We start from the raw sequence: 21893 nt of genomic DNA, 5'->3' as shown, positions 1-21893 counted from the left end.
ATGATAATATTCTTTGTCTTGAAAAGTGTGATAGTTTATTCTGTGCTTTTTTTTTAACTAGGTGATGTCCAAGAAAGTATTCGACAGTTGGAGTCTATTAAAAACAAACCAGAGGTGTCACTTTGTACAATGATGGCTCTGATTTATGCCCATAAAAAGAGCCCTAATCCAGGTATGCCTATTAAGACATTCTGTTTCATGTTTTAAACAGCTCTGTGTGAAGGCCTGAGAGTTGTAGGCTAATTCTGCCTAAGCTGAAAAGGTTTACTCTGGCTTTGCATTTGACATAGGATCTGTTACTGAATTGAGTGATGGTTACCAAGATTGTAGACAAAAATACCAAACCACTAAACTCTGAAGCATAAGAGTGAATGGTAAAATAAAACACACACACCCACACATAAAAATCTGACTTATCTGCCCTGAGAAGAAAGAAAAATCTTTGAAGGGAAAAAAAAATTGAATCAAACTTCCTGTGATTGTTGTTCACTCATGCCTGATATTTGTACTTTTGAGTAGAACTGCAGCTTGAAAAGTCTTTAAAGCCATGCCATTTCTATATTTTAAGTTACCCTGACCATACAAATGTGGAAAAGAATTTTGCAAGTTTTTTATTCCTTTCTCCAGCATGGAAACTGGAATTACTTTGTTAGGAATTACATTCTCAAAATAAGAGTTGGTTTATCATGTACATTGAGTGGTTGTTGAGCTATTGCTGCAGTATCTTTCTCACTATGGAGATTTATAGCTGCTGCTGAGAGTTTGTTAAACAATTTGATGTGAAACAGCTCTGACTAATGGCATTACTCTTATCCAACTCATTGAGGATTAGTATTGCAGGACAGCAAAATTATTGTGGATCTCAAGACTCTCTGAGAGTGAGAGCCTTTCCCTCATTCAGTAGGTGGGTCACCATTGTCATAGCAGGAGATCAGGTTGGCCAGGCAGGTTCTGCCTTTCCCAGTGTCTGGCTAGGTCTGATCTCCTGGGTGTCCTGTAGGTGCTGTGTGATGGCACTCAGTATCCTGACCTTCTCTGACACCAGGGTCAGATTAACAGGCCTGTAGTTTCCCAAATCTTCCTTCCTGCCCTTCTAGATGGACTTCAGGTTGGCTAACCACCTGTCATCTGGGACTTCCCCACTTCTGGGACCTCCCCATCAGCCATGTTGTTGGGGACCCTCTTCTGTCTTTTCCATCTGTACCTGATAAATATTACTGGTTGGGTGGGATTGTCTGCATGTTTATCAATGTACAGTGACAAGAAACAGTGTTTGCTCTGGAAGCCCTTGGCTTACGCGCTGTTTTTTATAATGTTTTGAGAGGCTGTCAACAAGAGCTCTGAACAAAACCTTTTCAGATCGAGATGCTATTCTGGAGTTGGATGCAAGATTGAAGGAGCAACGTAAAACAGCAGGACAGCAGGCTCTGTACTATGCTGGCTTGTTTTTGTGGCATCTTGGTCGTGAGGACAAAGCCCGTGAATATGTTGATAGAATGATCAAAGTTTCTGGTGGTGGTAAAGAGGTAACTGGTTCTTACCTTTCTGTAATGTAAAAGATTATTAGGACAATGCATACTCTGAAGCTAGACTTATGGCATTAATGCTGTTTGGAAGTTGTCCTGAACTATTTTGTGTTCTGGTACTTTCCTTCTTAACTGTCGTAGATTCATTTGACACAGCTGAATAAATTCCCATAATTTTTTTTTGTTAACTAATATTAATTTTCGGTTAGTAAATAATAAATAATGGCTTAATAAATGAAAATAAATCAAGAAGTTGAAATAATTTGCACTCAAGCAAGTATTGCTACTTGATACCAAGCCTCATAATTCCTAGCAAAAAAATAAGCATGGTGATCTCACTAGAGGGAGTCATCTGGATCTGAAGGCTCAAAAATACCCAGAGGATTAGGGATATAAATTGTTAGCTGTTGTTAAAAGCAAAATTTGCCTAGGGTTTTACTGAAATAAGTGGTATATATAGCATTGTCTTTGGCACTTATATACAGACATTACAATTCATTAAAATCTTGAATCTCTAAAGAGGTTTCTGAAAGCCTACTATGTTACTTCTTTAAGGAGGTATCAGCTTCAGTTCAAGGAGAGAAACCTAAAAGAATTGGCTTATTTTTTTATAGTTAAACATCCTTGAGGCAGAGCTGTTAACATTGAATGCATTATTTTACAGAAATAACAAACAAAAATGTTCTGCTCTATGGTTCAGTACATTGTTTGATTTGTAATTTATAGTTTTATGTTTGATCTATTACATGAGTTAGAAATCTGCAACTATTCTAAACATTAGTTTCTGAAAGTATGATTTAAGTAATGGCTTAGCTTTCAAACTAACAGTGATTAATAATAATTGGTAGCTATTTTAAATAAGAACTAATTTATTGGCTAATTTATACTAATGTAGCAATAACTTATATTAGTGAAGAAATAATTAAGGACATCACAAGGCAATAATATGGCAGTTCCTAAAAAGACTAAGGATAGGTCATTTTGGTAAAATAGCAATATTTATGACTTTGCTTATTGAAACAGTAGTAGTTTGATTTTGTTTGCTTGTTTTTACTTTTAGGAAATGTTCTTTGGGTATGTTGCTTAGTGTGAAATATTTCCAGCTGAAGTATTTAAAAATATTCAAAGTATTTAATTTATTTTTTACAGATACATGCATAGAAAAGAAAAAGTACATTAGCATTTAAATATATAGAATTTTTTTAGAAGTTCGCTTATGATTAGCTCTTTTTCTAGTTTAGTAATATGAAATAATGTTTAAACGTTTACATCTGATTTTTTGGGAAGTGGTTCAGAGTCTTTAAACTTGGTGAAATATGATTTGTTTAGTATATACTTATTTTGATAAGATAGTTTATGTATTCCTTGTAGGGGATTCCTTGTAGGGGATCCTGCCTTTCTTTAAAAAATGCTGGAGTATATAAAGTTCAACCAGTCTCCATCACATAACAAAATCATGACCCTGGTTGTTAACAATTAAAAATGTGGCTCTTCTACTAACCTTTGACTTTTAAATACACTTCAAAATAGATTTTATTTACTTAAGTTACAATTAATGTTTGGAACACATAAGATAAATAAATTTCATTCATTATAAGTAGTAAGTTCTTCAATAAAAAGACATATTTTGCCTTTTAGTTGTTTAGGTGTTCTTTCTAATAATACTTCTGAAGATTTGAAAAATGTCAAGAGTTTTGCCTTGCACATGAAAGTTCTTCTTTTTAATCAGAAAGTAGAAGAAAAACCTCAAGTTTCTCAGTTTTTGCAGCACTAGTATGTTTCTCAGGGTGTCTCATATAAACAAAATCTTAAGAAAACATAGTGCTGAAATGTTTGCAGAAAATATTCTGTCTAATGTGGTCATGTTTGTGAGGTTTTGTTCTGGCTGCAGTGTGTGTTAGACTTGTTAGGTGCATTTGGTGTTTTTCTTCTATTTCTGTAAGTAAATATACTATTTGGTTAATTTAATTCTGGAATAAATTACCCAAGTGTTAAATTATGCTAAAGACTGGTTATAATTATGCCTCTGAAGCAGTTAAAATAGATACTCTTAAGTCCTCTATTTAGGTTATTTCTGCTTATTTTATCTAGTGTAATTTTCTATTACCTAGTTAGCAAAGAATTGCAATTTGTATTTTGTTAACAGGGGTTAATTTTGAAAGCATGGCTTGATCTCACCTGTGGGAAAGAAACTCACATTAAAAAAGCTCTGAAATACTTTGATGAAGCACTGCAGGAAGGCAATGATGTTTTCGCACTGCTTGGTAAAGTAAGTTTACTCACTATTTTAACTCTTCCTAAATGTCGTTTTGGTCTTGTAGAGTGATTGGAGAGATAGATGCTGGTAAGAGTAGTGCATAATGAGCTTGTCCAAGGAACAGAGGTACAGCTCAGACCCTGTAGATACTTTCAGATTCTTTAGACACCAATGTGAAAAGAAAGGTATAGTTTAAATTCAATCAATCTAAATGTGTCCTGGTGTTAATGATTTTGCTAAAAATGTAGTGTGTAGTCTCTTCCTTTTTGCATGGGGACACCTATGCACATTACAGAATTGCTGTGTGTCAAAATGCAATAGTTAAACACTGTAGTGGGATTTTTTTAATATTGTTAACGCTCTTTCAAAGTTGTCATTAGTCTATATCATGTGTTTATTTGTGTTTATGTAATCTTATTAAAGGAGTGGCATGAATTGTTTTCTTTACACGTTTTCTGTTTCAGAGCATATTACTTTACCTCGCAGACATTGTCACTCATTAACAGGATGTTTGTTTAGTATTCCAAAGGCAAATGTAGAAAAAATTGTTTAGTGAATATTAGAAGACAGAAGTTCAGGAGAGTGTGCACAATGGTATTTGGTTAGGTGTGTGTGCTTGGCTGCATGTGGACCATTGAATTAGATTAAGAGTATATGTCAAATGTAGTTACTTAGTAATTAGGGTTTAGACAGACATGAATCTCACTAGGGCTTAAAAAATGAACTCTCAAAATCTACTGTGCTTGCATAATTTCTGTCTTAAAAAGATGAAAAAATACAGCACACCTACAGTCACCTGGAACACAGTAAGTAAATTCAAAGCATCAAAGCAAAACAGGGTTTAAATCCTAAATTTATTTCTTCTTGAATTAATTTAGACCTCTGATTCTTGACTTCTTAAAATGTTTGTATTTGGAATACCCTATAAATCGCATTACAGTTGGAAAATTGTTAATTCTGGCAACAACGATAGTTACATGCTGAGTGTGGGTTTTTGCATGTTATGTGCCTCAGAGCTTGAATAAATGTTTCATCAGTGGGTTGTGTTAAATATCCTAGAATTGTGGGATACTTCATACAAAGGTATTTGAAAGCTAATTAAACAATTTTACTCTTCAGCTACGTCTGTCTTTTTCTTGCTTGCAACTGTCTAGTAAGCTGGCAGTACTGCAGGTGCCTTTGTTACAGAGCACTTACCCCACACACCAGGCTTTACACATCATCCTTTGCTATTTGATTGTTGCAATAGGTCTAGTTGTGGTTGATACTCAGGTAAAACTATTACTCCAGGAAAGAGTTCTTTCTCTCTTTCTCTTTTTTCTGGTTTCTGTATGAATTTCTGAATCTTCTCACCTGTGTGAGTCTCTTGATATGGCTTCTCTTCCTTCCATTAGGCACAGTATCTTGAGGTCCGACAGAATTACTCAGGAGCTCTGGAAATTGTGAACCATATAATTGCAAACTTCCCAAACTTCATTCCTGCTTTCATAAAGAAAATGAAGCTACAGCTTGCCTTGCAGGACTGGGAGCAGACTGTTGAAACAGCACATAGGTTGAGTATGAAGTAGCATACCACTAAGTTCTTTTCTTGCCATGTTTATACCCAAAGGACACTTTGAAACAAAAGTAGATAGGTTTCCATTAATTGTTAATGAATCTGAATTAGTTGCATCAGTTTTTTAAAAATAAATTTCAAGTAAATGAAGTTTTATTAGAAACCAGCCTTTCAATTGTATGAGGATGCTACATCAATACATGACTCCGTTTTGGGTGGAAGAGGATCTTTCTTGAGATAAAGAGCTGTGCTTTCAGTTGAGATCCATGATGTAAAAGGACTGTGAAATACAAGTTATTCTATTCCTGTTTTAGGATAAAATAGATGGTTGACCAAGTGTTTGGTTTTGTTTCTTTACATTCACCTTTTGTTTGGCTCTAGGCTATTGCAGAAAGATCCCCTCAATTTAGAAGCCATAAGAATGGAGGCCCTGCATCATCTGTGCAGGGGAGGAAATATATCTGAGGTGAGTCTTCTTATTAGCAGAATGTTGAGCAGAACATAGTGCATGTGGCATCTAGTCCCTGCAAAGGCTGTCTTTATGCATTCTCCTCATACACTGTGGCTGGTCCTGTGCTGCACTAATCTGGAGGAGATATATTCACCTGTTCTGATTTGAGTGGCTACTCTGGCTTATTGCTGGGGTGTTTTCTGGATGAGAAGGAAATGATAACTTTTAACCTTCATCTTTCCAGAGAACAGGTGTCAAGCCAAACAGAAATCTGATCAGGACAGCTAACTGAATCATGTTGATTTGAATCATCAAAGTGATCGTTTTTGTATAAATGCTCTTTTAATAAATTCATAAGTTAATGTAAGCCTTTCATTATTTTTAAAGATTTTATTAATTGAAATAAGGGAAATAATGAGGTCTTGTAGTGATAGATTTTTGGAAGCAGGTCATAGTTGTTACACCAGTTTTGTTCACCATTTTTTGACAATTATTGTGGGGTTTTTTTAGCTCTGAACATTCTATGCTATTTTTCTTTCTACTCCCATTTTCTTGCACAGGGCTATATGCATGTGTTTTGGATGTACAGCACTTGTGCCATTTTTTAGGAAGCTCTAAAATAGCTGATCTAAATTGTCACCAAAAATTCATTCTTTATTTTTTCTCATTATGCAAAAACTGGTATAATTTAAGTGGAAAGTTAGCAAAAAAGAAGTTTTCATTGTGTAGTAGGTGTTTGCAAAGAACTCAGTCATTAGTCTCCTTACAATCAAATTTAAGTCTTGTGCACAGTCATGGGAAATATGAAGAAGTAGTAAAAATTGCTGACTCCAGTTGAATCCATCCAAGAAGGAATCTTGCTGGACATAGTAGAGTGTTAATAAAGATTCTGGAGTAAAATGTCACATGTAAACTAAGAGCCATGTCTAGCGAAAAATTGCAAGCCCTGTTAGATTTGTACATTTCTGATGCCTGCATGTAAAATCATGTTAAAAAACTCTGAGTACCTTATTATTGTATGTCCAGAAAATCCCCTTAGGTGTTTTGAGGAACTTAAAACTCTGAGCACTTGGAAGTGCTTTGCTTTTGAGCATGTGTGTCTGTATCACACTGAAGCCCAAACAGGATTGACAGATCAGATTCTTCAGACTATCTTGCTTTGTGGGACTCCTCTGTTATACCAGACTTAGCTCAAGCCTTTCACCTTTTTAGGGCATGGATAAAGGACACATGGTCTGCTTTATTGTCACTTCCAAAGTATTGTCATAGGAATTCTCAAGTCTAACTCCTCACCCTGAAAACCTCTGAATTTAATGTTTCAAGATACTAGCGTATTATGTGAGTAGTTTATAGTGAAAACTGTTTGATTGTCCTAATTTGTTAATTCTTTCCATTATTTATTGTATTATTCCTTCTTCTCCAAGGCTTCAGCAAGACTGGGAGACCTGATTAAGGCACTGGATAGATTAGAACCCCGTAATTCTGAGCTGTTCTGTAAAATGGCTTTAGCTTTCAGTAGAACAGTGAGTATGCTTTTTTTTCCTTAAGCAGCATACAGGTGTCTATATATCCTGGTTTTCTTGTATTTTTTGGTAGGCAGATGTTGAATATCTACTAAAAAGTAGAAAATTGTGGACAATTGAAGTAGATTAACTCATGTAGCCTTGGTAACCACATTTTTCAAGCCTTCTCTTCAGCATGAATTACAATGTTTAAGTCATCTCATTTCAAAAATGGTTTTACTCCTTGCTTTTAAGTGAGAAACAGTAAAAATACACTCAAATGTTCACCAGCTATCTTCTTACGGTATGAAACTGACGAGGTTAATCACGTAACCTTGAAATTGAAGGTTTCTTTAATCTCTGTATTTATAAAAATTGCTGTAATGAAGCACTCAAAGCAACTATTGGTTATTGTATGGTATTGTATTTTTATGTCTGAATCCATCCCACATTAATGTCACGGTTTTTATAGAATTACTGCAGGCTAATTTATTCTTACATGAGATGATGTTGTCTCTACTCATCTGGTTATATCCAGTGTGTTTGTCTAATTGAATCCAAAAACTAAGAAAAGCTTAAGGCTTAACGATTGTTCTTACCATTAGTGTGGCCGGAACCAGCTCATCCTTCAGCATACACAAACGTTAGTACAAAGAGCATTTGATTTGGCATCTGACAATGCAGAATTTGCTACTGAACTTGGCTACCAAATGATTTTACAAGGGAAAGTGAAAGAAGCTCAAAAATGGTACAAGACTGCTATGACACTTGATGAAACAAGTGTTTCTGCATTAACTGGTAAGGTCTTACACTTCCTTTTGATTTTTACTAGACAATGTTTTTTGGTAAAATTTTCCTATTACTGGTACTAGGAAAATCCAGAACTATCAGAACACAGGAGCACTGGGTTGTTTTCTCAGATTCATCGTGTGCTTTCTTCCTTGTGGCAACAGTGTCTCCTTACTGAATATGTCTTTTGCTCTTATTTATTGAAAAATTAATCGTTTCTGTTCTAAATTAGAGCTCTCAAAGTAATAGTAGGAACAGACATTTTGCTGTATTTTACTTACTTTATTATTTAATTTCTGTAGTACCAAAGAACTAGAGAACTCTTAGGCATTACAAAAATAAGAAAATCAAGGGCATGATAGAACAAGCTGTCCATGTCCTTATTTTGTACAAATTAGCTTGAAAAACACAATCAAGTCAAAACATCATACTTTGGATGTATGTGTTGCATACAAAAAAACCCCACTCTATAGTAAGTCTCATATGTGTCAAGAAAATGGAGTGTAAATATGTCATATTTGCCTGTTAGATTTTTCCCTGTATTTTTTTTTTCCCTTGACTGTGCCATGGCCTTAAACAGTATTGAAACTTTAGATTGCAGGAATGTTTGTGTGTGTGCTTGAGGTTGTTTTCCTTCTTGTACTTTTTCTGAATTTAGAAGGCAGACTGTATGGTGCTTCAGCTTAGTCTAGAACCAGTTGAAGATTTACCATTTCAAACTGCTATAAACCATATCAATGTATCAATCATGTATCATCTACCCTAGTTTTTCTGAGTATGTAAAATTTGCATTACTATAAGTCTTGATCCATTCTTTCTTTTCCTGTCACTGCTTTATGAAGAGGTTGAGAGGAAAAGTTAGTTCTGGAAAACAAAGCATGTGTTTGACTAGGAAGATGAATTGGCAAAGTCTTTCCATGTGTTACAGGAATTATCCGTTGCCAGCTAATACAAGGGCAGTTCGAAGATGCAGAGCATCAGTTGGAGTTTCTTAATGAAATTCAACAGTCCATTGGGAAATCTGGGGTAGGAGGCATCTTTCCTTACTGAGATACTTTGATTACAATCTGAACTGTGGCCTTCTAAGTATTACACGTTCTGTATTTCAGTCGCTTGAGTAGAGCATTATTAATGGAGTACTGTTAAGTCTAAGTTTCAGTTTTTCCTTTCTGTTTGAGTCAGTGCGTTGTTTAATTTGGCAAGCAGGCTGTTTGCTTGCAGAGCAAAACTGTCACTTTCTCGCTGTGTTTTTTCTCTGAATGTAAGTTTGAAATATCAGGGAGGGACAAGTATTAATTATTTCCAGGATTTTGTGATCAGACAAATGTAAAGGTTCTTGCACAAATTAAAGGATTGAATTGATAGAATAATCATCATGTCCTTTACAACATACTAAATGTCTTAGAGTATCCCTAAATATAAAGAAGAAATGACTAACGTTAAAAATTATGTAGTATTGTATGAGTAAAAGATGAATGTATCTGGAATATGCAGAATGTTTGCGGGTTTGTGTTTGTTTTTTCTTTTCTGTAGGAATTATCTTTCCTGCATGCAGTCCTAGCTATGAAAAAACATAAGAGACAAGAAGATGTTTTTGCTTTATTGAATGATGTTCTGGATACTCACTTTTCATCTTTGCATGGATTTCCTCTTGGTGTGGAATATTTTGAAAAACTAAACCCTGATTTCTTGCTAGAAATTATTAGAGAATACCTTAATTTTTGTCCAGCACAGGTAAGCACCTGTAGATCCCATCTGTCTAAGAATGGGAATTTTTCATTTTGAGAACAGTTAATCATGAAGCAAAAAAAGTTGAAATTTTCCCTTTTAAAATGTGACTTTATTTGAACTAAGAGTATGTCTTGGGAAATTACATCACTGTTTAGTCAAAAGTAATAATAAAAATACGCATTCTATGATGTGAGCAAGTGGCAGTAATGACACCTGAGGAAACCTGGGATATTTATTCAATACATTCTGTGTGTGTAGTTGCACTGTCTTAGTATCTCTTAGGAAAGTGTAATGTTACAGTGAATACAGCTATCACATTATGAAACTAGGATGTTCACATTGACCACCCTATTCATGAAATGTTTTTGTTGGCTCAGGGTATTTTTTCAATATACATAAATTCTTTCTTTTGTGTGTTGGTAAAAATCAGTGGAATACTGCCTTTTTAAATTATTGTTCATTCCAGCGAAAAATCTCACTTACTTAGGTGGCTTAATTTTCTGTGGCTGAATTTGTGTGCTCTAGTTTTGGCATCAAAGGCATTTAGAACTTAATAAATTGAATGGGAACCTGACATCTTTAAGGCAGAAGAAACACATTTAAAGTTTCTTTAAATAGTGTGTTCCTTAAATAGATTATTCTTCTGAAATAGCTGGGAGCTGACTTCTGTTATCTTGTCATTATTTCAAGCCTAATTATAGAACCTCTCCATAAATATGTTTACGTAGAGTTTTAAAATCTTAACAGGAAAACAAGTAGCTTTTCATTGTTGTGAACTGCCTCACCATCTGTGAGAAAATGACAATATTTGAAAGTCTAAAGCATCAGTAGCAGTGACATTTTCATGGCACAGATGGCGATGATAGGAAATGACATTCTATGAGGTTGGCTCTTATCTGAAGAATCCCTGGGATATGTCCAGAAATACTGAACAGCAATGACGGTTTTTAATTTGGAGTTAAAACTGCTTTTCTGAATTTTTGTCCATAGAAAGGTTTTCCGAAGAAGAGATAGGCTTTTGCTCGAGTTTCCTTGATCTCTTTATTGCAGAAAGGACCACATAGTGTTAGAAAGTGTGGAGTTAGCTAGGTGGTGCAGGCTTCCATTTTGGTTTTGGGTCCTGTAAACAGAATAATGCTTAGGTTGCCTTTTCCTTTTTTAATGTATAAACCAGAAAACTAGCTAAAGTAATAGAGGGAAAGGAATAGTGTCTCTGATAAAGAGCAATTAAAGCATGGTATATTGCACTGGCAGTTTGCATGAGAGTAGCTATTTTTCAGCTTCCATTTTCAGTTTGTTGCTAGCAGTATGGATATGTTCTGTGGTGTGGGATGAGGGTACGCATTACAGGACCAGAACCTTTTCTTCTCAACCTTCTCATAATTTGTTCCAACTTCAGCTTTGTTGAAATTTAATTCATGGTACTTCTATGTTGGATAAGTTGGCCTGGTAGTTCAGAATGTATAGCCAAATGTTTATGGCCTGACTCTTCTGAGTATGTCAGGTCTGAAGAGTTTTACTGTCCTTGAAGTCTGAGACTGTCAGACTGTCTTGTGTTCCTGCTGATATCAAGAAGTTGCCCCCTTAAGTTTCAAATGTTTTTTATGTTTCTTCTCAACAACTGCTGCTTTGACTGAAGAAATAGCAAGACTTTGCTAATGCTCATTGGAGTTTAAAGTGAAGCTCAGACTTAAAAAGAAATCTAAATCTAAAACCTGTTGATTCAAATGCTGGTTTTTGTTAGTGTGTTGGCATTCTTTTTGTATTACTTGTTTTTGGTTTTTTTTGCTCCTAGCCTGCAAGTCCTGGGCAGTCTCCTTCACCACTTCTCAAGCACTGTGCTTCAGTTCTTGAAACTGTTGTAAAAACTGTGCCTGGTCTTCAACAAGCTGTCTTTTTAATTGCAAAAGTGAAGTACTTGTCAGGTAATAGTTATATGAATAGGTAGTTAACTGCCTCCTTAGTTTATTTAGTATAAAAAATTTGTTTCACACTTGTAAATAATAATGAATATTTTTATCTCACTGCAGAATACTGTGTTACAACTAAGTGAAGAACATTTGCTCTTCACTTCTTTGTCCTTTGTATGAGAGTATCTTAATTGTACAGACCTATAAATACAGTGTTTTTTATCTCCTGTTTCCCAAAAAGTTAATTTATTGAATGATTTACAGAGGGAGCAATGAGAAGATGCCATGCCTTTGACTTGCTTTTGATTTCATGTCATAACCTTATAATACTTTGTACATGAGTTTATTCACTGTAGTCTGACATTTTTTTTTAATTGGCTAATAAAAACACTATGTATATAGCATATATGTATGTATGTATGTATATATACATATAGAGAGAGAGAGAGAGCCGCTTTTTCACTTTCCCTTCCTTTCCTCACTTCTTAGGGGATATTGAAGCAGCCCATAGTAATTTACATTACTGTCTGGAAAGGAACCCTTCTTATGCAGATGCACACTTACTGATGGCCCAGGTGTATTTGGCTCAAAACAATATAAAGCTATGTTCTCAGTCCTTGGAACTTTGTCTAAGCCATAATTTTGAGGTGAGTTTAACAAAAGAATGAAATAATTTTATTCAGTCATCTGAAGTTGTATGGTTTTGTATATAATAATTTTCAACTGAACTTTTTATAACTCTTCCACTAGAAATTTAGTAAAATTTAGTATCTACATGTTTATATGAATGTGATATCTGAATATTTATCAAAGAAATGACCATGAAGACAAAACTAACACCTCACAAGTACACTTCATGGGCCTTACACATTACAGTGTGGGATTTTTGATTTGTTGACATCAGTGGAACTTTATGTAGGATTGCAGAGAGTTGGGAACACACTACACACACACCACTCAGTAAGTCTGAGTTGCACCCAAGTGTCTTGAGACCGCTTGGCTGGAAGCTACCATTTCTTTGCAAGCATGTCCCACCTTACTTTCTTTCTCCGAGTGATACAAGAAAGCTGAAGATTAATATCTAATTAGCTACCTAATTGATATCCTTGCCATTTCACAGAGCTGTTTTTCCTTTACAGACTTTTTGTTTCATGTGATGTTTTAGGAAGGTGAAGAATGGCATGCAGGACTTGTGCCAAATAATGATTGTATATTTCCTCTAATTAGTAGATTGGTGAAGAATACCTTAAAATTCAGTCTAGTTTAAAATAAAGCAGTGATTAATGTTGTTCTGTCCCGAAGTCTCATCTCTTGTAATAGTTTCTTTGTAATTAAAAACTTCCTAAATTACTAGTTTGCATTCTCTGACAATTGTTACAATTCCGTAGGTAAATTTCTGAAAATGAATTTGTGTGTATTTGGAGGAAAAAAAGAAACCAAAGTCAATATTAAAAAAAAAAATCTTGCAAGGGGTTTGAATACTTTATATCAAGTAAAATTTGGAAACTCTTTATCTTTTTTTTAAGGTGAGAGAACATCCTCTGTATCACTTAATTAAGGCCCAAACCCAAAAGAAGATGGGAGAAATATCAGAAGCTATTAAAACCTTACAGATGGCAAGGAATTTGCCTGGAATGAGAAAATCTACAGCTTCCTCAAAAACAAAAGGAAAAAGTATTGAAATTGATGCAAGTGATCGTGTGTCTGTGTTCCTAGAGTTGGTAGAAGTTCATCGCTTGAATGGAGAACCGGTAAGATGGCAAACCTGCTAAAATACAAAACACACGTGAAAACAATTCCCTCTTCCCATTACCATTTCTATTAGTTCGGAATAGAAAACCACTTCTTTTACCGAGAGGATTTGCTTAGTAAAACTTCCAGCATGTGAATATCTTGATTTGAGTACTTAAGTGCCTTAAATTGTACAGAGGAAAGAAAAACAGTTTACAGGTGCTCAATTTTGAGACTACAAAAACCTTTTGACACTGATCATGGTTATTTGCTGGGATGTGGATCTCTGTTTTGTTGTCAGGATGCTATTAGCAGTAGTTTTGGATCACATCCTTATCTTTGTGTAGCAGCATCCCTACTATCAGCTGTATCTGGATAAGCAATAGGACACTACCTGTGTGTAAGAATATAAGAGAAGCCCATACAGTCCTGTGGTTTGGAGGCCAGCCTGCTCCAAGCAGGACCTGTTGGAGCAAAGTGGCAAAGACATTCTCTAGCTGAAGTTTGAGTATATACTTGTTTATATGCAACACAAATGTATTTTTCTCTACTATAACTTTATAGTAGTCCATATCACAGGACTTTTATTTTAAAAAATGAAAAATACAATGGCAAAACAAGTGGATACTATGGTTTGTGGTTTTTGTGGGGTTTTTTTGTTGGTTTGCATAATGCCCATAAATGCTTATAATGTCTTTATTTTTGGCTGTTCAATGACAGGAACTAAATTAATTCTATTCTTTTTTATTATTTGCAGCATGAAGCTGCTATAGTCATCCAAGATGCCATGAATGAATTTTCTGGAACACCTGAGGAGCTAAGGGTTGTGATTGCAAATGCAGATCTGGCAATTGCTCAAGGAGACGTGAAACATGCCTTGACTATGCTCCGCAATATTACACCTGAACAGCCTTACTTTGTACAAGCTAAAGAAAAAATGGCAGATATTTATCTTCAGTATAGGAAAGATAAGAAGTTGTATGCTGCCTGCTATAGGTAAAAGTTTGTGGTGTGCATAGTTTTCTAGATGTTTACTGATAGCGTGGTGAACTCATTTTTTCTTTCTGTTGCAATATATGAGAAATGTTTAGTGACATGAACTCATTTGAGCAAATAAATGATAATTGGAAGTCTTATTTTGAAAAGATATTTCAGATTTTTTTGGTTTATTTTCAGAAATAAAAAACTAAAATCTGCAGAGGATCAAATTGTTGTGCCCTTCGCTTGTTTAGATACCAGTATTGACATGTTAAATACTGATCAAGGTTTTCTCTTCTGTTTCCAGTGACCTAGTAGAAAAACTGCCAAGTGCTCATACATTTCTTCTTCTTGGTGATGCATACATGAATATTCAAGAGGTGAGTGCTTGCTAGAGTTGAATAGAATATTTGAGTAGTTTGTTGACTTTGTCTAGTTGAAACGTTGTGACTTGCTGACTCTTATCGATTGATGTTTGTAAAACAGAAACTGCTTTAGGATATAAAACAATAAATATTGACTGCAAGCAACTGTTTAAATTAAAAACTGTTGAAAATACATTTCTTTTAAAAGCTTACTTGGTGAAAGTCAAGGAGGGAATGTTTTCTAGAGCAGCACTGCCTCATAAGACGAACAGCTATCTAGAGTGAGAGCTAAATTGAAATCACAAAGAAGCTGGAGACATTTAGAATAGTGTTCTGAAACTTAGAATAATTCTAGGTAATTTAATTTTCATGCTGATGGCTTTACTTAAATGTTTTAATTTTCTAGTTCCTATACATTCTTTGCATCCTTTGCTTTCTTGATGAACTGGAAAAGCTATTTGGTATTGGCAGTAGTCAAGTGGACATAGGAATTTAAAGGCTACATGTTTAAATTCATATGTAAAAAATAGATTGAGTTAGGACATGCAACTGATAGTTTAGATTACTAGTTTGGAGATCTGTAGATGATTAATGATTGTTTTCATATTAATGTTGATGTGTAGTTTCTCTTAATTCTCTTAGAATTTCTTCTTAAGAAGAATTATAGCACAAAGTGGAATATGTTTAATCTTCTATAACGTGGCTAGAGGAGAAAAGCAGATGCAGCTCTACTACATCTACCTCTTTATTGACCAGTGAAGATAGTAGTAGAGAAGTTGCAGCGAAAAAGAATGTTTATTCAAACTCGTTTGTTTGCCATGTCTCTCCATATTTTGTTTTAGCGTGACAATGTTAATTTACATGGGCTTTACATTTCCTGCAGGTTTATAGTAACCGTTCTTCTCTCAGAAGTATTGTAGCTTATGAATCAGTACTGCTTGGCAGTCTTTCCTGGAGTCGTTACCAGATTTTGTTTTCTTCATACACCTTTTATCTTAATCTTTGACTTATATGTGTTTATATTTTACTGTTGAAGCCTGATGAAGCCATAGAAGCCTACGAGCAGGCCTTGAAGAAAAATCCGAAAGATCCATCTTTAGCAAGTAAAATTGGAAAAGCCCTAATCAAAACACACAACTACTCAAAGGTATTCTATAAGTACTGTATTCGGTTAGTTGAGGACTGTTTCAGCATGTGGGCTTTGCTTGGGTAAAAGTATTATATTTCAGAGTGCTAAAATAGACATTTTGTCCTGAAAGTAAGTTCTTAGATTCTCTTCAGATCATCTGGTGAAAGGCACAGTTGATGGATCCACACACTGGTGGATCACAGTCTGTTGAATTGTAGTTCTGGTGACTTGAAGTGGGTTTGGGCCTGCACTGAAACCCATATTTTATTACTTTTCCACTGAAAAAAAAAGCAAAGCATCCTGCCATTGAATACCTAAGTAACAAGCTTGTTGTTATTAAGATTTGTCTTTAAATTATACACAAATTTTTGCTTCTTTCTTCAAGGCAATCGGTTACTATGAGGCTGCAGTGAGAAGTGGTCAACAGAACTTCCTTTGCTATGATTTGGCTGAGCTTTTAATGAAACTGAAGCAGTATGAACAGGCAGAAAAAGTACTTGAGCAAGCTTTAGATCATGACCCTGGTAGGACTGTTATTAATTTGCAGGAAAATATACAATTTTTCTGACTGTTACTTGTGTTTTCTGCATGACTCTAAGGTTCATGGGCACTTTTTTCCCAGTGGTTTAATTACATTTGTTAACCTTTGTGGTTGTCTGAATAGAGAAGCAGTATTATTAGTAGTCCATTCTAGAAGGTTTTCTTATGTCACTATATCACTTTCATGCTTTGCAGGGGCATGTTGGTTTTCCATCTTACCTGCTTCTTCCTGAAAAAGTCTTCTGATTTAACATTGTATTCCTGTCCTAGTTAAGCCTTTGAGGATCTGGCTAATTTAATAGTCGTGCTCAAGACATCTTAATTTTTCTAGTGTGGAAAAATAATTAGCAGTAAATACAGTTTGACCCATTCACTTCAAAATCTTCTGTCTTAAAATGAAGCAAAAGGTATTTTTAATGTCTTTTTTAATGTTTTGATAAATACACATTCTCTAAGAGAAAAATGTTTATTTTGGCTGATGGGGAAATTTATTGAATGATGTAATAATTTTTTGTGGAAATGCTTAGAATATCCTTTATAGAAAAAGATGAATTAGAGGAAATACACTGAAGGGAATGATCTTACATGGTCTAAGTTACACAGTCTAATCTCTGATGTAAAATAGCATGTCACAATTACAGCCCTTGAAGGCCAGTTGTCTGATAGAATATAGCTCTGGAAACTCCTTAATATTAAAAAAGATAAAATTTTTTGGTGGCGTCTATATTTTAATGTGGAACTATGCTCAAGATACTGCTTTGTCAGTAGAGTAAAATAAATTTAAGCCAGGGAAGGCTTGAATTCTTCAAATACTAATTGATGCATATTTATTTTAACCATTATTCAAAAGCAGCCTGCTGCCTTTAAGTAGATACTGAAATATTTATTTATTTTTTTGTATTCATATCTATTCCAGACTCTAGCAGAAGCAGCATAGTTTGAGGTCTGGCTAGAAATTTCATTGAACAGTCTCATGCTTTTTGCATGTAGAGTAGCACATTATATCTATTTGGACATTTTTGTTGACTTTTAGGAGGATTTAGACAAGAAATATCAGGAATGTCTTTAATTCCTGTCCACTTACATCAAAATATTTTCTCTTATATAAGTCTCTGAAAATGCTAATAGACCAGACAGTCAAGTTTTACTTTTTTTTATTCTGTTTGCATCATTCAGTATCTTTGACCTTAAATCTCACTTTGTTTGTAGTCTGTAGAGTTTACTCTGCTTACTACCAACATACTCTGCCTGCCAGCAAGGCACCAAGTCAGATCACAATTCTAAATAAGTAAGATGGAGCTGTGAATTTTTCATGTAAGCTCTTTCCTGGAGGATGTGATGAGTTTCTTCTTCCTTTGGCTTTACTGGGATCAGTTCCTTCAAGAATAATGTTTGTTTAATGTCATTCTTACAGTTAATGAGTTGTCTTCTCTGATGGAAGATGTACGTTACCAGGTACTTCTGGCAAAAATTTACAGCAAAATGGAGAAGATTGACAGAGCTGTAGTTTCATTGCAGCAGGTAAGGAGGAAAACCAAAAATACCTTTGAAAACTTGCAATATCCTCATGTTTACCTCCGATTTCACTTTTGTCCCATATTCGAACCACAATATCCATGTGAATGTGGAACATGAGTGTATGCTGAGGATACAGCACCAATGACTGCTGTGAAATGTAAAGTACACAAGGTGTACACACAGTCTGAGCTTTTTGCAAGCAGTGTTATCTGAATTTTAGATCAGAATGCAGGTTTTTACTGCAAATCTGCAGTCTTACTTTGCCTTCATTTATGTGTGGAGCATACTTTTAGCATATCAGGTGAAAATTAAATTGGCCATGGGGGCTAGATTATGTATCTTTAGCTCAGCATTGAAAACCGTTCACAGAGCCAAGTGGAACAGCTTTCAATGGCTTCCTGCTGTTTTGTTGTACTGCTGAACAGCAGTATTCGTATTAAATAGCAATAATAAGATCTGTTCATTCTGCAGTTCAGTCTTATCCCTCAGACTGAGGCTTGAAAGAATAAAGTTGGATGCTAGAGGTTTAATCCCTTAGAAAATGCTTTCTCAACAAAAAGGTTTAGCAAGAGATGTGGTCAGTACTCTCCGTTCTATTATACCTCCACTCTGTGAAAGTGAAGGTAACAGAAGTTGTAAGCCTTGGTAGCATCTTCTGACCAGCAAGAAAAGTCTGCAGATTGGTTAGAAAGGTAATTGTATGTGAGGGTTTAAATACCAGTATCAGTAAGATTTATTTTTGTTAAATTCTTGCTTATTTTTTTCTTATAATGTACTTTTTTCTTTCTCAAGGTTGACTTTTTTTCCCCCCAATTCTCTTTTCGTAAAATTCCGCCTAAGCAGTCTCCTCCTCTTACTCTTTTCTTTACTTCTTTAGTTCTTACTCTTTTCTTTACTTCTTCAGTTCTTCCAGGTTTCTCCCTGTATCACATTTCAAAAAACTTTCTGTCCTTTTGGGGTTCTTTTGTTGTTTTTTCTACTGCCCTCAAAACGATCTTTCCTTGTACCCATTCTCTTTGAAATAATTTCCTGTTGCTTTTCCTTTTGATGCCACGTTCATTTACACAAAAAGACCTGCATTTTGATTTTAGCAGGACTAACTTAAATGTCTTGAACAGGTCTCTTCCCTTGGTTTTCAGAGAGATGCTGGAAGTTCTCCCCAGATTTTATTTTGTGTTTTAGTTCTAATTTCCTGCTATGCAAAATGGTAGGGCTGTAAGAAGCAGAATAGTATTAGTGCTTCCTTCTCTTAAAAAAAAGACAAGTAAACTATTTTATAGCAGATAAATGAAATTAATTCCTTTGACAATTCTTGACTGCTCCCTGCTTTCCCCACACCAGGCTCGGGAATTACAAAGCAGAGTGCTTAAACGGGCTCAAGTAGAACAGCTGGATGCAGTTCCTGCACAGAAACAGTTAGCAGCTGAGATTTGTGCTGAGATTGCAAAACATTCAACAGCCCAGCGAAACTATGAAAAAGCAATTAAATTTTACAAAGAAGCCCTTGTTCACTGTGAAACCAATAACAAGGTCAGTTTTTCCTCTGACTATTTTGCATTGTTTTTCCATTCAGTTTTTAGATGTAGCAAAACATTTTTCCAGTTATCCACAGAATAAAATAATTTGCAGTTATTTCTCTTTCATGATATACACAGAACCTTGAACTTTATCCCCTTCTTTGCTTATCATGATAGAATAGTTGCATGCACTGGTAACTTCTGTCTGTTACAAGAACTCCTGACTCAAGTGGTGTCTGCATGCACTCACAGTGAGCCTGTCTTCAGGTACCAGTAATGATGGAGATTGAAGCAATCTTGCTTAGTGCTCGTCTTTTGAAATGAACTCCCAGTGGTTTTAGTCAATACAGACAATTTCTGTCTTTTCTGTGTCTACTTTTATCTGGACTTGGTAGGATTCTGATTTTAGTCACTAAATGTTGCTGATCTTGAGCAGGGTTATTGTACTGCTTCTCTCTTCTGTGCACAGTCTCTTTCCCACAGGTTGATGAATACAGATAAATTCAGATTTATTTTTATCCTCCTCTTCCTTCTTATAATTTTGTTACCTTGGGCTTTGGAGATAAGAGAGGGAGAAGCAAAAGTCTAAGAAATTTATAATTGTAAGGAGCACAAAGATTAAATGTTATCTGTAGTGAGGTTTTTTTAGATTAAAAATCAATAAATACAATTTTTGTTCACTTGCCATGATGTGCTATCCTAATGATGTTATATACTTAGGTGTATATGAACACTTTTTATTTTGATGCTTGTTATTGAACAGCTGTCACATGCACAAACTGCTAAATACATCACTTAGTTTTAATATTTGAACTTGTGTGTTGTGGTTCCAAGAATCTACGTCCTTCCTAAAGCTACAACTTCAGTGTTTTGAGACAGGCTTTTCTCAAGACACCTTCTAAGAACGATGTGGAGAAGAAAAATAAATTGGGAAGGCAATAAAAACATCCTTAAAAAGGTGATTTCCCCATTAAGAGCAAGGAGACTCCCTGTCATGCTACAGGTGTAGCTGTGGCTTTTTTTTGTCAGTATCAAAGCCCTGCTCTGTCTTTCATACCAGTACTGAAATACCAGCGTAGCATTTCCCTTCAGTTCTTGCTACAATCATACTTCTAAGAGATTCCCGTTGTTACAGGATGTAGACATTTGTACTAAATATCTGTTAGATATTACTGAAGATTTTTGCTTTAATCCTGCTTTGCTAGCAGCACAGAATACAGTGACATCTTAGAAAATGTCTCAGTTTCTGATAAGTAAGTTGCTGCCTACTTGTTGAGTAATGAAAGCAAAATATTTTGTTACCCACAACTAGTATAAAGGAGTTATCTCAATCTATTTTTATAGTTTCATTAGATTTGAACTTGTTTTCTTCATTTTTAAAAGCATTGCTAGTACAAGATTAGAATTGAATTCTTTTAGATTACAAAATATTATTTTGAGCTGTTAATAGTCCATCTGTCTCTGGGCACCTTCAGAGTTTACTTTCCTTAAAATTATATGTGGAAATAATGGAAATTCCTTGGAAACTATCTATATATTGTTTTGTTAGAACAAAATCTCTTGTATTTTAGCCAAATGGATTGAAATACTGCATTTATAAAGGTAAAGGTGAAGAGATTGCAGTCCATGTCACAGAGGAGTTGTGTTGTTTTGTTTTACATGGTGAAATCTGGTAGGTAGTACCCTCCCTTTGTTTCCTTGCTCAGGTAAGAGGCAATGCAGTTTACCAGAGGAGACTTGAAGGGGATTGCAGATTGCATCATACACATCATTTCATAGTATCTTTTGTAGTGGAGTTGAAAATTCAGAGACCACTTCCACTCACTAGATTCTAATGTACAATTCCAGTTTAGCTGGCTTTTTTTTTGCTTCCTGCAGAAAAGGTATTCCTTGACTCCAAGACTGCCTTTTGGTATTCCACTGAGTTGTGTACATCAGAGCAGCAGCTTAAAAAAAGCTTTCTTAGTTAAAATTCTGACATGCATGCATTCTCTGTATAATTTCAGTGCTTACCCACCTGCCTTCCTGTTTCAAAATTACATGCTATATGTTTGAGTATGAACAGAACAGGAAGTAGGAAGAAAACAGTTTTAAAAAAGTGCTAGAAGCCTGCATGTTCTGAACAGGATGTTCAAAACACTGTTCTGATTCAGAAGTGCCTTTCACACAAGTGTAACTAGGGAAAGAATTATGATGCAATTATAAATGTCTCCCTTTAGGAAACAAAATCAAAACAGCATTTAAATTTAAGTAGGAGTGACTTACAGTTTATCTACTGCTAATTTTGCTTTGTGAACAGTTTACCTTCTGTTTGCTTCAATAGAAACTTGATTAAATCTGTGGTAACTTGTGTTTATAAAGTTTTCTGTGGCATTTTATTCAGAATAGTCTATG

General features: G+C 35.0%; 1 protein-coding gene across 7 annotated transcripts in view; it reads left to right on the top strand.

The window, feature by feature from the left end:
• The window catches only part of TTC21B (tetratricopeptide repeat domain 21B), a 34675-nt gene that overhangs the window by 1351 nt on the left and 11431 nt on the right, over positions 1–21893 (top strand). For 5 of the 7 annotated variants that reach the window (XM_038142938.1, XM_038142943.1, XM_038142942.1 and 2 more), the window contains 18 exons: positions 62–172; positions 1360–1526; positions 3673–3795; positions 5178–5335; positions 5720–5804; positions 7214–7312; positions 7897–8089; positions 9009–9106; positions 9614–9814; positions 11607–11736; positions 12211–12368; positions 13248–13472; positions 14210–14448; positions 14738–14810; positions 15832–15942; positions 16310–16448; positions 17879–17985; positions 19324–19512. In XM_038142938.1, coding sequence (XP_037998866.1) covers positions 62–172; positions 1360–1526; positions 3673–3795; positions 5178–5335; positions 5720–5804; positions 7214–7312; positions 7897–8089; positions 9009–9106; positions 9614–9814; positions 11607–11736; positions 12211–12368; positions 13248–13472; positions 14210–14448; positions 14738–14810; positions 15832–15942; positions 16310–16448; positions 17879–17985; positions 19324–19512 — 2606 coding nt within the window. Of the gene's footprint in view, positions 1–61; positions 173–1324; positions 1527–3672; positions 3796–5177; positions 5336–5719; positions 5805–7213; positions 7313–7896; positions 8090–9008; positions 9107–9613; positions 9815–11606; positions 11737–12210; positions 12369–13247; positions 13473–14209; positions 14449–14737; positions 14811–15831; positions 15943–16309; positions 16449–17878; positions 17986–19323; positions 19513–21893 lie in introns of those variants that run through there. The other 2 variants (XM_038142944.1, XM_038142941.1) reach the window with 2 other exon arrangements.

This window comes from Motacilla alba, chromosome 7 (assembly GCF_015832195.1).
Source record: "Motacilla alba alba isolate MOTALB_02 chromosome 7, Motacilla_alba_V1.0_pri, whole genome shotgun sequence".
NCBI lineage: Eukaryota > Metazoa > Chordata > Aves > Passeriformes > Motacillidae > Motacilla > Motacilla alba.
This window is presented reverse-complemented; position numbering and strand designations above follow the sequence as displayed.